This window comes from Oncorhynchus masou, chromosome 30 (assembly GCF_036934945.1).
Source record: "Oncorhynchus masou masou isolate Uvic2021 chromosome 30, UVic_Omas_1.1, whole genome shotgun sequence".
NCBI classification, from domain to species: domain Eukaryota; kingdom Metazoa; phylum Chordata; class Actinopteri; order Salmoniformes; family Salmonidae; genus Oncorhynchus; species Oncorhynchus masou.
In genome coordinates this window covers 33,767,149-33,782,898 of record NC_088241.1, presented here as the reverse complement: position 1 = coordinate 33,782,898, position 15,750 = coordinate 33,767,149, and the positions used below count along the sequence as shown (strand labels likewise).

Below are 15,750 nucleotides of genomic sequence, written 5' to 3'. Positions count from 1 at the left end.
TGAGGTCGGGCACTGATGTTGGGCAATTAGGCCTGGCTCGCAGTCTGCGTTCCAATTCATCCCAAAGGTGTTCAAATGGGGTTGAGGTCAGGGCTCTGTGCAGGCCAGTCAAGTTCTTCCACACCGATCTTTACAAACCATTTCTGCATGGACCTCACTTTGTGTACGGGGCATTGTCCTGCATAAATAGGAAAGGGCTTTCCCCAAACTGTTGCCACAGCGTTGGAAGCACAGAATCATCTAGAATGTCATTGTATGCTGGGCATTTAGACTTCACTTCACTGGAACGAAGGGGCCTAGCCCGAACCATGAATAACAGCCCCAGACCATTATCCCTCCACCAAACGTTTATTTTTACGCATTACATCAATCGGTGGTCCCGTTCTGTGAGCTTGTTTGGCTTACCATTTCGCAGCTGAGCCGTTGTTTCTCCTAGACGATTCCACGTCACAATAACAGCACTTACAGTTGACCGGGGCAGCTCTAACGGGGCAGACATTTGATGAACTGAATTGTTGGAAAGGTGGCATCCTATGACAGTGCCACATTGAACGTCACTGAGCTCTTCTCTACTGCCTATATTTGTCAGTAACAAAACAGTATGGATATTGCATGGGCATGTGCTAAATGTTATACACCTGTCAGTAACGGGTGTGACTGAAATAGCCAAATCCACTAATTTGAAGGGGTGTCCACACACTATATATACAAAAATAACTACCTTAATTACCTCGTACCCCTGCACATCGAGTCGGTACTGGTAGCCCTTTTGTATAGCCACGTTATCGCTAACTTTTTCTATTATTTCAAAATTGTCTCTCTATTGTTGGGAAGGACCCATAAGTAAGCATTTCACAGTTAGTCTACACCTGTTGTTTACAAATCAAGTGAAAAATCCAATTTGATTTGAACAGTCTATGGCTCGGGTAGCTGGAGTCTGACAATTGTTGGGGCCTTCCTCTGACACCACCTGATATGGAGGTCCTGGACAAGTGCCTCAGGCTAACTTTTCCTTCATTTTGATTTTGGTACAAATGAAAGTGGCATTGACTTGCCCATTTTTCATGCATTGTCTCAATGAAGAGTTCAGTGTTCGACTAGCCATGTGCGACATGTACACAGGCCTGCTAGAGTTAGCATCAGGCAGACAAGCAATATCCACTGTCGTAGTACAGATCAAGCCTGAGCTGGAATGCAAAGCTAACAGAAGCTGGTTAGCTTTAGAAAACCCAGAGAAGATCTAGCTTGATTTGTAGTATACCCCTCAAGTAAAGGCCATTGCGGTTGGCAGCTTCCCAATTACAGTGAGTGGGACTGAACTAAATGGGATATTATTGGGGAGTGGACTGAGTCGGCTTCAAACTCACCTCAGTAGCTATGCTGCTGCCATGGAGGTCCCGGGACACGAACAGGTTGACGATGGGCCTGCTGATCCGCTGGGTAGCCAGGATGAGGGCCAGAGGCCACCAGAAACTCAACATCTTCCCGATGGTGACATCTCCCTGCAAAGAAGCAAAATGAGAGGGGACAACAAGGATAAGTTCAATCTGGGTGCCTTGGAGTTGTAGCTGTAGCTCCTTGCCATACGTGAGAGCAGTAGTATTGATTACGAGATAAAATAGGGGCCATTGACCTAATTGTCCTGGTTAATTTTGGGACATGGGCTACTATCTAGGTAGTCTGCAAGTACATCAAAGCCAGTTTTAGAAGACCAAGATTAACAATAGAACCGCCATAGGACAACGGCAACCGATGTTTGATTTTGTAAATGTAAAGAAATAAACAAATAAGCCACCCAAAAAAAGCAACATTCTGCTCCTTACCTGACTTTTCCTACATATATAGTACCAGTCAAAAGTTTGGACACACCTACTCATTCAAGTGTTTATTTTCTACAATATAGGATAATAGTGAATATATCAAAACTATGAAATATCACATGGAATCATGTAACCAAAAAAGTCTGATGGGTGACAATATTATCAATTATAAACTGCGTGGTTAGAGCCCTGAATGCTGATTGGCAGACAGCTGTGATACTCCAAACCGCATACCAAGGATATGACAAAACATTTATTTTTATTGCTCTAATTACGTTGACCAGTTTATAATAGCAATAAGGCACCTTGGGGGTTTTCGGTATAGGGCTATGTCCAGGTACACCGCGATGCCTAAGAAGAGCCCTTAAACCACACCCCCTCGTGCCTTATTGCTTAATTATACAACAGGTGGGTTTAATCCTGGATACTGATTGGTTAAAACCGCATTCAGACGGTGTCTATTCCACAAGTTACCACCGGCTAAATCTATGACGTTGAAATGCTTATTTACTGTTTCACCTGACTGCGCAATCTAGTCTCAGCTCAGCCAGGCAATTTATATTCTAGATATACACTTTAAAAAGCAACTAGACATTATGTCCCATTTCTTTAAGACTAGCATTTTGGTTTTCAACAGCAGAGATTTGTAATAACTTTACTGTCCGTCTCTCCTACATTTGCAACATTGTTTCAATATTGAAATTTGATCTCCAGCTAACCTATGCTAATGAACGTGTCGGGACGAGACAGACAGGCTGGCAGCTTTTCTCAGCTAGTCAAAATCATGAATCAGCATCATTTGTATGGATATATACAAATAAATGTCAATAGAAAAACACTAAATGTTTTCAGCTTCAGTTTGAAGTGATTGAGTTAGCAGTGTAGATGGCTAGCTCTTCTGAACAGTGGCCTGGCGCGAGAACAAAATGTTCTACGCCAGGCAAAAAAAAAAAAATCACATCATTAACTCATTGTTATGGATGTATCCCCCCCCAAAAAACAGCTAAAAAAAGTAAATGCAGCTACTTGGCTGTTATTCTTGTGGCACTATTTGATATGATTGTGTTAGCCAAAATTGGCTAGCTTAGCAAGCAAGGGATAAAAATGTTGCCAGCCATCATGGCAACGGAACATTTAGAACAAATGAATGACTCCCATCCATATTATTAAAAGTAATAATGCCCTCGAATCAGGTGTTTAGAGGATATTGGCACAGGTGTTAGAGGATATAAAAACACCCGTGCCAATACATTCTCCAACACTGGCTTCTCGGGTATTATCACTTAATTGTCCAATTGTACATGAAGAGATGGGTGCAGCTTGTCATTGACAGAAGCAGGGAAAGGGGCACCACTTTTTCAAATCCTCCTCCAGAGTCACATGTAGGTACGACATTTTGATATATAGTATCAGAAAACAGCAGATTCTGCTGTTTCTAAGACACTGACCTTTCTCAAATAACAAAAAAATTCAAGAGGTGAGCTCTATTTCAAAATATAACTTTTTCCAAGGATAACCACGCTGTCCATGCGTTCAGCACATGAGCACTCAAGGGATCATTGCTCAGGCTACTAAGTAAAGTACTAACGTAATGCAACTTAAAATATTCCATTCTGTTCTTTTGAAATACATTTTCTTATTTCCATAATGTTTAAGACCTGCCAAAACTACATTTCTGTGGTGGTTTTAATGGTTTCCATATATAGCCTACAGTAAAAACTAATGAAATGCTATTATATTATTTGAAATACATTTTTTTGTATAATAATGTAACCTAAGACCTTCATAGACACACCCAGATTATTATTATTCCGATAGCATATGGAATTTATTTATTTGACTGTTAGAATATTGATGCAGTCTTTACCCTAAACCACAGATGTCAAACTCATTCCACAGAGGGCCGAGAGGATGCAGGTTCTCTCCTCCCTTGTATTTGGATGAATTAAGGTCACTAGTTAGCAACCCACACCTGGATTGTTTATGACTTAATTGAAAGGACAAACCTGACACTAGGTCCTCCATGGAATGTGTTTGGCACCCCTGGCCTAAATCAATGCAGCCACTCAATTTTTTTAAAAACGTATATTAATTAGTTTAAAAAAAATCATTTTCGTGATGGTAAAAAGTTTCCAGTAAAAAAACAGATATAAACTATGTAGAAAAGATAACGGAGATGTATATAAAATAAAAACTAGACAGCGAGGGAGAATCTGAAATTTAAAAAAACATTTCAGCTAGCAGCAGGTAACTTGGTCACGGAAATCAGAAAAGAAATCAAATAAAAAATAAGTTTACCTTTGATGAGCTTCGGATGTTTTCACTCAGGAGACTCCCACAGTTAGATAGCCAATGTTCCTTTTTTCCCAAAATATTATTTTTGTAGGCGAAGTAGCTCCGTTTGTTCTTCACGTTTGGCTGAGAAATCGCCCGGAAATTGCAGTCACGAAAACGGTGAAAAATATTCCAAATTAGCTCCATAATATTGACAGAAACATGGCAAACGTTGTTTATAATCAATCCTCAAGGTGTTTTTCAAATATCTAATTGATTATATATCCATCCGGACAATTAGTTTTTCAGTAGGACCGATTGGAGTAATGGCTACCTCTGTATTTTACATGAGAATCTCTCTGGCAGCATCAGGTGACCACTTGCGCAATGTAGCCGCTTACGGGTATTCTTCAACATAAATGCGTAAAACTACGTCACAAAGCTGTAGACACCTTCGGGAATACGGAGAAAGAGTAATCTGGTTGATAGCCCATTCACTGCTCAATAGGGACTCATTGGAACACAGCGCTTTCAAAACATGGGGCACATCCGGATTGGATTTTTTTTCAGGCTTTCGCCTGCAACATCAGTTCTGTTATACTCAGAGAATATTTTTACAGTTTTGGAAACTTTATAGTGTTTTCTATCCTAAGCTGTCAATTATATGCATATTCTAGCATCTTTTCCTGACAAAATATCCCGTTTACTACGGGAACGTTTTTTCCCCAAAAATGAAAATACTGTCCCCTAGTCACAACAGGTTTTAAAATTGCACATTTTCTCTCAGCCACATGGTAAAATGTGTAGAATTGCAGGAAATTAGGTTTTAAACCACTATTTCTTCTCAGTCCCATGGCAATGTGTAGAATTATAGGAAACTAGCTTTAATTTTTTTTTTTTTAAATGTCTCTCCGCCCCATGTCAAAATGTGTACAATTGCAGGGAATTAAGCTTTAAAACATTTTGTCTCTGCGGCCAAGAGGGTCCCTAATATTTTCTGACAAAGACTGAGCCACGGCCACCAATTTAGCAGTTTAAGCTAATTTCCTACAATTCTACGCATTTTGACATGGAAAAAGTGGTGTTCTTATGCTCAAACATAGCAAAATCAAATGGACCCCTGATTGTCTAGCTTTTATTTTGCTCACTATAGGTTCTAAAAGATTATAGGCTATTAAAAAATATATAGGTGCAGTATTTTTTCTACAAACATTCTATTTGGTTTTAGTCATTAAGCGTACACTGAAAGCATTTCTTTCCCATTCCCTCAAATGTATTTTCATGCAATGCACCACAAACGTCTCGGCTGCGACCCCGTTTGGGAACCACTGCTACAGCGGATACTTATCGCCTGAAAGGCCCAGCGGTTCTAGTGTTAAATAAACAACACGTTGAACTCTTAAAAAGGTCCCAGTTGGGTGACGAAGGAAACAGCCTACCCCTACGTCAACGCCACTGGAGTCCGGGATGTTGTCGTGAATGTTGTAGTAGTAGCCCAGGCCCACGATGACGAAGCGCACCAGGGCTCCCATGTACAGGGCGAGGATGGGGATGAGAAGGGGCTCCACACACGGCAGGTTACTATGCATCAGGAAGGACACAAACAGAATCTGCCACAGAAAGGGGGGGGGGGGCACAGTCAGAAACACTCCGTTAGGACCACATCACATTCACAACTTATCAGAGCAGGGCATACTGCCAAGTCCACTTTTGAGGGGAATTGCATTTTTGTTTTGGCTACAAGAACCCATCTTCACTGTAATGGGGATTAGTGAACAACAAGGAAGCAATCTGTTGAGTACCTGGGTGATGACATCAGAAATGGAGGCAGAGCCTACAATGACACTGTATTTGTGCTTGAGGAGGATTCCAGCATGTATCCAAGACTAAAAAACAAAAATGAACAAGGAGACAATTGTTGATTCTCCACCCAATAATTTTAGCATACCAAGTTATTTTCTGTAAAAATAAAAAGCAACCCAAAGGCTCACATTGAAATGTGTCAATATGCAGTAGTTGAAATACAGGGACAGGAGTGCGTATGTTTTAATATCAGCATGATGTCAAGGCAATTATACATACATTTGAGGTGTTAAGCTTCTTTCTGCCATGATTATGGCTCTCTGGCTAGCCATGCTTTGGTTCATGAAAGAGCTGGTCTGCATCCTAAATGGCACCCTATTCACTACATAACGCACTACTTTTGATGCCAGGATTCCTCCAGGCATGTCACTTGGCATTCAGGCCAAAGAGTTCATTCCTGGTTTCATGAGACCAGAGAATCTTGTTTTTCATGGTCTGAGTCCTTTAGGTGACTTTTGGCAAACTCCAAGCGGGATGTCATGTGCCTTTTTACTGAGGCATGGCTTCCGTCTGGTCACACTACCATAAAGGCCTGATTGGTGGAGTGCTGCAGAGATGGTTGTCCTTCTGGAAGGTTCTCCCATCACAACAGAGAAACTCTAGAGCTCTGTCAGAGTTACCATCATCGGGTCACCTCCCTGACCAAGGCCCTTCTTCCCCGAATGCTCAGTTTGGCCGGGCGACCAGCTCTAGGAAGAGTCTTGGTGATTCCAAACTTCTTCCATTTAAGAATGATGAGGCCACTGTTCTTGGGGACCTTCAATGCTGCAGACATTTTTCGGTACCCTTCTCCAGATCTGTGCTCGACAATTCTGTCTCGGAGCTCTACAGACAATTCCTTTGACCTCATGGCTTGGTTTTTGCTTTGGCATCCACTGTCAACTGTGCGACCTTATATAGACAGGTGTGTGCCTTTCCAAATCATGTCCAATCAATGATCAATGGAAACAGGATGCACCCGAGCTCAATTTCGAGTCTCATAGCAAAGGGTCTGAATACTTCTGTAAATAAGGTATTACAGTGTTTTGGGGGTCATTATGCGGTATTGTGTGCAGATTGATGAGGAAAAAGATTTATTTAATCAATATTACAATACGGCTGTAACGTAACAAAATGTGGAAAAAGGGAAGAGGTCTGAATACACTTTATATAGTGAATAGGGTGATATTTGGGACGCAGACCCTGAAATCAAGCTGTATACTCTCCTCGGTACTCACCATGGCGTCCAGTAGTGGGAAAGTTGCCAGGTAGAGGAAAGCCCTCCTGGTCTTGTTGCCCACGGAGTCGTTCACATGATGCAGCTTATTGATAATGTAGTAGCCTAGGTCTGTTTGGGCTAGAGAGGGGAGAGAAGCAGAATACTGTAAGGACTGAGGAGATGACACCACTAACTCGATTTTAAACTTTTGAGATGATAAAACACTAGTGGGTTGGCCTCTTCATTTAAAAAATAAAACAGAAAAGCTGAACTTCAAAGCAGTTTACAACTGACATATCACTGGATTTAAAATCACTTGGAATGAATAAGAATAAATACTAGTAGTTAGTTACTATTAAATGTTGTGGTTTGGGACAAAACCATGTTTAATCCTCACCGATGAGAACATGGATGATGAATGCCATAGTGCCTGCTACCGCCATGCACAGCACAGCACAGCCCCGGTCCCTCTTGCTGTTGACAAACACCAGGCCCACGTTCTTGAAATCACTCATGGGCCCAGTAAAGAACTTCATTAGCGAATAGGCCAGCCCATAGCTGGCAAGCATCTCAACCGCATCCTCTTTAAAGCCTGCTAAACCCCGGTTTAGAGCCTGCCAAGGACCAAAAGGCCAAGGGAATGGGTGGGAAAGAGTGAGAACGTATTAGCCCCAAGGTTCAGCATCATACAACCATCATTCATACCAGTATGCACTAGCCTGAGGGGTATACTACAAATCAGGTTTGAGGAGTTAGCGAGGTAACTTTGGTCAATTGAACAAATTCGTATTAACAATTGACGGCCTAACCCGGCCAACGCTGGGCCAATTGTGCGCCTGCCTATGGGACTCCCAATCACGGCCAGATGTGATGCAGCCTGGATATTTTCCCACATGTTAATGCCTCTTAAAAACGCCAAGAGAGTGACATTTCTCAATTTCTATTTTAGATTATAATATGGTTGTGACTATGTTAGTGTTTATTGATCTATTGATGAACTGCTGGGACTGTAAATGGCTAGCTACCTGATATATCCTAGCTCCCTAGTTAACCATTGGTAATCTGAGCATCGTAGATAATTTCTGAAGAGGTGTCCTTTCAGAATGAGTGGTGCCGAGGCTACTGGTGTTGCTATTGTCTGTGGTGGCATGGGCTGAGGAAAGGGAGATCAGAGAAGGACATTCAACAGTGACAATGAAGAGGTAGCGAGCTGGGTGAGAGATTCAGATTAAGAGCCAAAGGCCTGAGGCTACAGCGAGGAACCACAAATGACTGGCCAGGCCACCACACACACCTGCAGGACACTCCTCTCCCGGCCCTCTTCCCCGTACTCACTCACAGAACTAGGGAAGATCTAGGGCTGTATTCAAAGTGTTTCAGAGTATCATTGCTGATCAGGTCCATCTTGTCCATGTAAATCAGAAGATGCAGCTGCTATTTCAGCACTGTAATGGCGACAAAGCACTGGAAGACGACTTCAGGTGCACTGTGTTATTATGTAATTATTAAATGGCCTTGTTTACTTAATTAAATTTGAAGCTCAATTCTGATCATGGTCACAGCTCTATCATAAATGTATCATTCTCCAAATTTAATCTCAGTTTCATTGTGGACTTTTCCCTGAAATTAGATGTTGGGATATATAATACCTGCATCTTGCTCAGCAAACCATAGCAAAGTTGAATTGCAATTATAAACCCAGATGATTTTAGTCAGTAGCCTATGCCTATTGAAATAACAAGTCAATCTAACAAATGAGCCATATAAAACATTTGTAATCTTAACGTCTGCCACAAACAGCACAACTGCCAGAAAATAGCCAAACATTTGTTTTTCGAAGTTTGTCCAAGTGTTTCTTGCACAGAGATTGAGATCCTCTGTCCAAGTTTTATCACTCAAAATCTCCTGTCGGATTGATCAGTTATGCACATGCACAAATGGGATTTATTTACAATTATAAACTGGGTGGGTCGAGCCCTGAATGCTGATTGGCTGACATCTGTGGAATATCAAACAATATACAGCGGGTATGGCAAAACATGTATTTTTACTACTCTAATTACGTTGGTAATCAGTTTATAAAAAAGCAATAAGGCACCTCGGGGGTTTGTGGTATATGGCCAATATACCACGGCTAAGGGCTATGTCCAGGCACTCCGCATTGGGTCTAGTATAAGAACAGCTCTTAGCCGTGGAATATCGGCCATATACCACACGCACTCAAGCCTTATTGTTTAATTATAAACTGGGTGGTTTGTAAACTGAATGCTGGTTGGATGAATCCCATGGTATATCAGACAGTGTACCACGGGTATCACCAAAACATTTACTGTCCTATACTGAACAAAAATATAAAACGAAACATGTAAAGTGTTGGTCCCATGCTTCATGAGCTGAAATAAAAGATCACAGAAATATTTCATACGCACAAAAAGCTTATTCCTCTGAAATATTATGAACAAATTGTTAACATCCCTGTTAGTGAGCATTTCTCCTTGGCCCAAGATAACCCATAAACCTGACAGGTGTGGCATATCAAGAAGCTGATTAAACATGATCATTATACAAGTGCACCCTGTCCTGGGGATAATAAAAGCCCTCTAAAATGACAAATGTGTGCAAAGCTGTCATCAAGCCAAAGGGTGGCAACTATGAAGATTCTCAAATAGCAAATATATTTTGATTTAACTTTTTTTGGTTACTACATGATTCCACGTGTGTTATTTCATAGTTTTGTTGTCGTCACTATTATTCTACAATGTAGAAAATAGTCAAAATAAAGAAAAACCCTGGAATGAGTAGGTGTCCAAACTTTTAACTCGCTCACACACACACCCTTTTCAGGACCCTGTCTTTCAAAGATAATTTGTAAAACTCCAAATAATTTCATAGAGCTTCTTTGTAAAGGGTTTAAACACTGTTTCCCATACTTGTTCAATGAACCATAAACAATTAAATGAACATGCACATGTGGATGTTAACAGCTTACAGGCAGTAGGCAATTAAGGTCACAGTTATGAAAACTGAGGACACTAAAGAGGCCTTTCTACTGACTCTGAAAAACACCAAAAGAAAAATGCCCAGGTAAGTCGCTCTGGATAAGAGCGTCTGCTAAATGACTTAAATGTTAATGTTAATGTCCCTGCTCATCTGCATGAACGTGCCATAAGCATGCTGCAAGGAGGCATCAGGACTGCAGATGTGGCCAGGGCAATAAATTGCAATGCCTGTACTGTGAGACGCCTAAGACAGTGCTACAGGGAGACAGGACGGACAGCTGATTGTCCTCGCAGTGCCAGACCACGTGTAACACCTGCACAGGATCGGTACATCCGAACATCACACCTGCGGGACAGGTACAAGATGGCAAAAACTGCCCGAGTTGCACCAGGAACGCACAATCCCTCCATCAGTGCTCAGACTGTCCGCAATAGGCTGAGAGGCTGGACAGGGCTTGTAGGCCTATTGTAAGGCAGGTCCACACCAGACATCACCGGCAACAACGTCGCCTATGGGCACAAATCCACTGTTTCTGGACCATACAGGACTGACAGAAAGTGCTCTTCACTGATGAGTTGCGGTTTTGTCTCACCAGGGGTGATGGTCGGATTCGCATATCATCGAAGGAATGAGCATTACACCGAGGCCTGTACTCTGGAGCGGGATCGATTTAGAGGTTGCGAATCCGTCATGGTCTGGGGTGGTGTGTCACAGCATCATCGGACTGAGCTTGTTGTCATTGCAGGCAATCTCAAAGCTGTGCATTACAGGGAATACATCCTCCTCCCTCATGTGGTACTCTTCCTGCAGGCTCATCCTGACATGACCCTCCAGCATGACAACGCCACCAGCCATAATGCTCATTCTGTGCGTGATTTCTAGTGTTCTGCCATGGCCAGCGAAGAGCCCGGAACTCAATCCCATTGAGCACGTCTGGGACATGTTGGATCGGAAGGTGAGGGCGAGAGCCATTCCCCCCAGAAATGTCCGGGAACTTCCACCAAGGCACCGGCAAGAATGGGATAACATCTCACAGCAAGAACTGGCAAATCTGGTGCAGTCCATGAGGAGATGCACTGCAGTACTTAATGCAGCTGGTGGCCACACCAGATACTGACTTACTTTTGATTTTGACCCCCGTTTGTTCAGGGACACATCATTCCACTTCTGTTAGTCACGTCTGTGGAACTTGTTCAGTTTATGTCTCAGTTGTTGAATCTTATGTTCATACAAATATTTACACATGCTAAGCTTGCTGAAAAGAAACGCAGTTGACAGTGAGACGTGAGACGTTTCTTTTTTTTTGCTGTGATAATTTTACCAGTTAAATTTTTCTGAAATATTGTAACAAAATCTGCATAGGAGACAATATACATGTGCCTATACATAATGGATTCATGTGGAAATATGTAAAACCCTATAGAAATAGAAAGAATAGAACAGGCGTCCCCATTAAAGATAATGATGACAATGGGCGGACTGGCAGAAATTGCAAATGTACCCATAGTAGCAAAGCAGGATGTAAAAGCAGGATGTGTACCTATCAATCTGTTCCGTGATTAGTTTAATAAACTTAATTGACAATACAAAAAAATATATTCCATGAGCAACTTAAGTTAGCATAATTTTAATTAATATTCTACATTACCAGGCAGTCAAGTACCCATGAGTTTACCAGTCAGGTTCCAAACTCAAAGCCCATTCAACTCATTCTATTTCTATGCTAAAAACACTTTATACCCTGTCGTGATCCTGAAAAACTGAATCAGTCATTCAGGCGAATTAGACATTATTTCCATTTAGCTTTGCCTCCAGAGAGCATCCGCAGCTGCCTCTTTCCATAGAAGGGAGCTTGGTACGATTCATAGCTGCTCACACAGCCATTACGCCATGCATAATCCTAACCTCTTCTGAGACGCACGCTTGGACTCCTACTGCCCACTAGGACTAGGCAAGAATACCAGCTAGTATGAGTAGACCTGTCATCTGTCATATGACTGGGACTACTGTGGGTTACTGGTGTGGGGCTATGATATTCATAAGATAAGATCGCCACTGAACTGGGCTTTAGTTCTGTGTGCCTTATGGCCTGCTCAAAGCCACAAAGATGCACAAGTAGATCAATAACATCTACTAATAATTCAAATCAGTCACCACTCATTCAACAAAAAGCTACTCTTCTTTCCATGTTATAGTGGATATCTGTTGCTCACTGTCCTAGATCCATGCTACAATGCAAGGGCTTTTTAGTTTACATTCACTGTTCTAGATATCACAGTGGAGCTTCCCAGCTTGAAGTCCTAAAACCCAGAAATTAGTTACCTCCGGTTTGTTAAGCTATCCCTATTTGTGAAAAAGAATGAGAAAAGAATAGGGTTTTGGGATAAATGCCAAAAATAAGGTCAGAGGTTAACAGACGCTTAAGATATCTTCCACATATTGTTCTATGAGATAATCAGTCAGTTAACATTACCTTTATGAATTATGAAGCCTTTATAGATTATGCATATACCGTGCATTCGTAAAGTACTCAGACCCCTTAAACTTTTCCACATTTTCTTACGTTACAGCTTAATTCTAAAATTGATTAAACAAAAAAATGGCATCAATCTATACACAGTACCACATAATGACAAAAACAGGTTTAGATTTTTTGCCAATTTATTAAAAATAAAAACAAATACCATATTTAAAAAAGTATTCAGACCCTTTGATATGAGACTAGAAATTGAGTTCTGGTGCATCCTGTTTCCATTGGTCAAGTTGTAAAAACATTTCAAGGATGATTGGAGTCCACCTGGGGTAAATTCAATTGATTGGACAGGATTTGGAAAGGCACACACCTGTCTATATAAAGGTCCCACAGTTGACAGTGCATGTCAGAGCAAAAACTAAGCAATGATGTTGAAGGAATTTTCCGTAGAGCTCCGAAACAGGATTGTGTCGAGGCACAGATCTGGGGAAGGATACTAAAAAATGTCTGCAGCACTGAAGGTCCCCAAGAACAGTGGCCTCCATCATTCTTAAATGGAACCACCAAGACTCTTCCTAGAGCTGGCAGCCTGGCCAAACTGAGCAATCGGAGGAGAGGGGCCTTGGTCAGGGAGGTGACCAAGAACCCGATGGTCACTCTGACAGAGCTCCTATGTGGAGATAGGATAACCTTCCAGAAGGACAAGCATCTCTGCAGCACTCCGCCAATCAGGCCTTTATGGTAGAGTGGCCAGACGGAAGCCACTCCTCAGTAAAAGGCACATGAGTCAGCTTGGAGTTTCCCAAAAGGCATCTGAAGGACTCTCATATGAGAATCACATGAGAAACAAGATTGAACTATTTGGCCTGAATGCCAAGTCCTGAGGAAATCTAGCATCATCCCTATGGTGAAGTATGGTGGTGGCAGCATCATGCTATGGGGATGTTTTTCCAAGGGCAGGGACTCAGGATCGGTGGAAAGATTAACAGAGCAAAGTACAGAGAGAGATCCTTGATGAAACCATGCTCCAGAGCGCTCTAGAACTTCGACTGGGGCGAAGGTTCACGTTCCAACAGGACAACAACCCTAAGCACACAGCCAAGACAATGCAGGAATGGCTTCCGGACAAGTCTCTGAATGTCCTTGAGTGGCCTCACCAGAGCCTGGACTAGAACCCGATCGAACATATCTGGAGAGACCTGTGCAGCGACACTCACCATCCAACCTGACAGAGCTTGAGAGAATCTGCAAAGAAGGGGAGAAACCCCCAAATACAGGTGTGCCAAGATTGTAGCGTCATACCCAAGAAGACTCAAGGCTATAATCGCTGCCAAAGGTGCTTCAACAAAGTACGGAGTAAAGGGTCTGAATACTTATGTAAATGTGGTAGTTTATTTTTAATACATTTGCAAAGAAATATATATGTTTTGCTTTGTCATTATGGCGTATTGTGTTGATTGGGGGAAGAAAACAATTTAATACATTTTTGAATAACGTAACAAAATGTGTTAAGTCAAGAAGGGGAGACACAAATACAATATGACATCCATCTAATCTGGAGGAGGAAATTGTTGTCCAAAATCAAACTTTCAACCGGCACTGACCCAACAATGATAAAGAGTGAATATGCACACACTCAGCCAATTCTCTCCACTGGTGCCATTAAGATAGGCTATTCTGTTTGCTAAATTTAGTTGAGAACTATGATAACTAACAGATATATTAGTATTTTCATTGTCTTCTCTTTACCGCAGTAACTATTTGCTTTCCAAACTGTTTTCCAGCAATTATGTTTTGAAATATTGCAATATGTCTGGTAGTGATGGGGGATCAATAGTTACATCGCTGGACATTATTTTTGACTATCGTATCATTTTGACAATTTTTATTTTCATTTTATTTTATTTTTTAAATTGCGCTAGTTGGCTGTACCGGCACCAAAACTCCATAGCCTTTTCTCCATTTTATTTTTAAATAATGAGTTAATTAGATTTCAAACTCTTTCTCATGGCTCGTCCCTCTGCAGCAGACATGGTGAGCAATATGTTTGGCAAATCGAATCGCAATAAATAAATACAAATCACAATATCGATTCCCAAAATAATACTGAGAATAGCAATACATATCGCAACGGAACCTAAGTATCGTGATAACATCGTATTGTGAGGTCCCTGGCAATTCACAGCACCAATGCCTGGCTGTGTCTCTACTTTTCACTGACAGTCGCAACTCAAAAATCATATAGGCTATTTGGTATTTGCCACCAAAGCTCTACAATGGGACCATTTTATTAGCATTTGCACCTAAATATTTTGCTGTGTGACCTGGAATTTGAATTTAGGAACACCAGTGCACCTACAACATTTAAGATTCTAGCTTTATTTCTTCATACACCACATGGCCAAAGTCATGGGCATTACTATGGAGTTGGTCCCCCTTTGCTGATATAACAGCTCCACTCTTCAGGGAAGTCTTTCCACTAGATGTTGGAACATTGCTGCAGGGACTTGCTTCCATTCAGTCATAAGAGCATTAGTGAGGTCGGGCACTGATGTTGGACAATTAGGCCTGGTTCACAGTCGGCGTTCCAATTCATCCCAAGGGTGTTCAATGGGGTTGAGGTCAGGGCTCTGTGCAGGCCAGTCAGGGCTCTGTGCAGGCCAGTCAGGGCTCTGTGCAGGCCAGTCAGGGCTCTGTGCAGGCCAGTCAGGGCTCTGTGCAGGCCAGTCAGGGCTCTGTGCAGGCCAGTCAGGGCTCTGTGCAGGCCAGTCAGGGCTCTGCGCAGGCCAGTCAGGGCTCTGCGCAGGCCAGTCAGGGCTCTGCGCAGGCCAGTCAGGGCTCTGTGCAGGCCAGTCAAGTTCTTCCACACATATCTCTACAAACTGAGGAGTATTTGTTTGTAATAAAGCCCTTTTGTGGAGAAAAACTCATTCTGATTGATGTGAAATCCCTAGATTTGGGCCAAATTAATTTGTTTCAATTGCTGATTTCCTTATTTGAACTGTAACTCAGTAAAATCGTTGAAATGGTTGCATGTTGCATTTAGTTATGTATAGTTTTCATTGGGAAGGCAGATAAATCGTGTTTATCAAAAGCAATCCCTTTTGCATGAGAAAACACAG

The 15,750-nt window shown here is 41.9% G+C and overlaps 1 protein-coding gene across 2 annotated transcripts in view; it reads right to left on the bottom strand.

Annotated features, from left to right (window-relative positions):
- LOC135522559 (progressive ankylosis protein homolog) overlaps positions 1-15,750 on the bottom strand; it is a 47,269-nt gene that overhangs the window by 22,385 nt on the left and 9,134 nt on the right. For both annotated transcript variants that reach the window (XM_064948936.1, XM_064948935.1), the window contains exons 2-6: positions 7,553-7,769; positions 7,175-7,293; positions 5,897-5,980; positions 5,534-5,704; positions 1,368-1,502 (exon numbers count right to left, since the gene is read on the bottom strand). In XM_064948936.1, coding sequence (XP_064805008.1) covers positions 1,368-1,502; positions 5,534-5,704; positions 5,897-5,980; positions 7,175-7,293; positions 7,553-7,724 — 681 coding nt within the window. In that variant the 5' untranslated portion in view covers positions 7,725-7,769. The remainder of the gene's footprint in view (positions 1-1,367; positions 1,503-5,533; positions 5,705-5,896; positions 5,981-7,174; positions 7,294-7,552; positions 7,770-15,750) is intronic.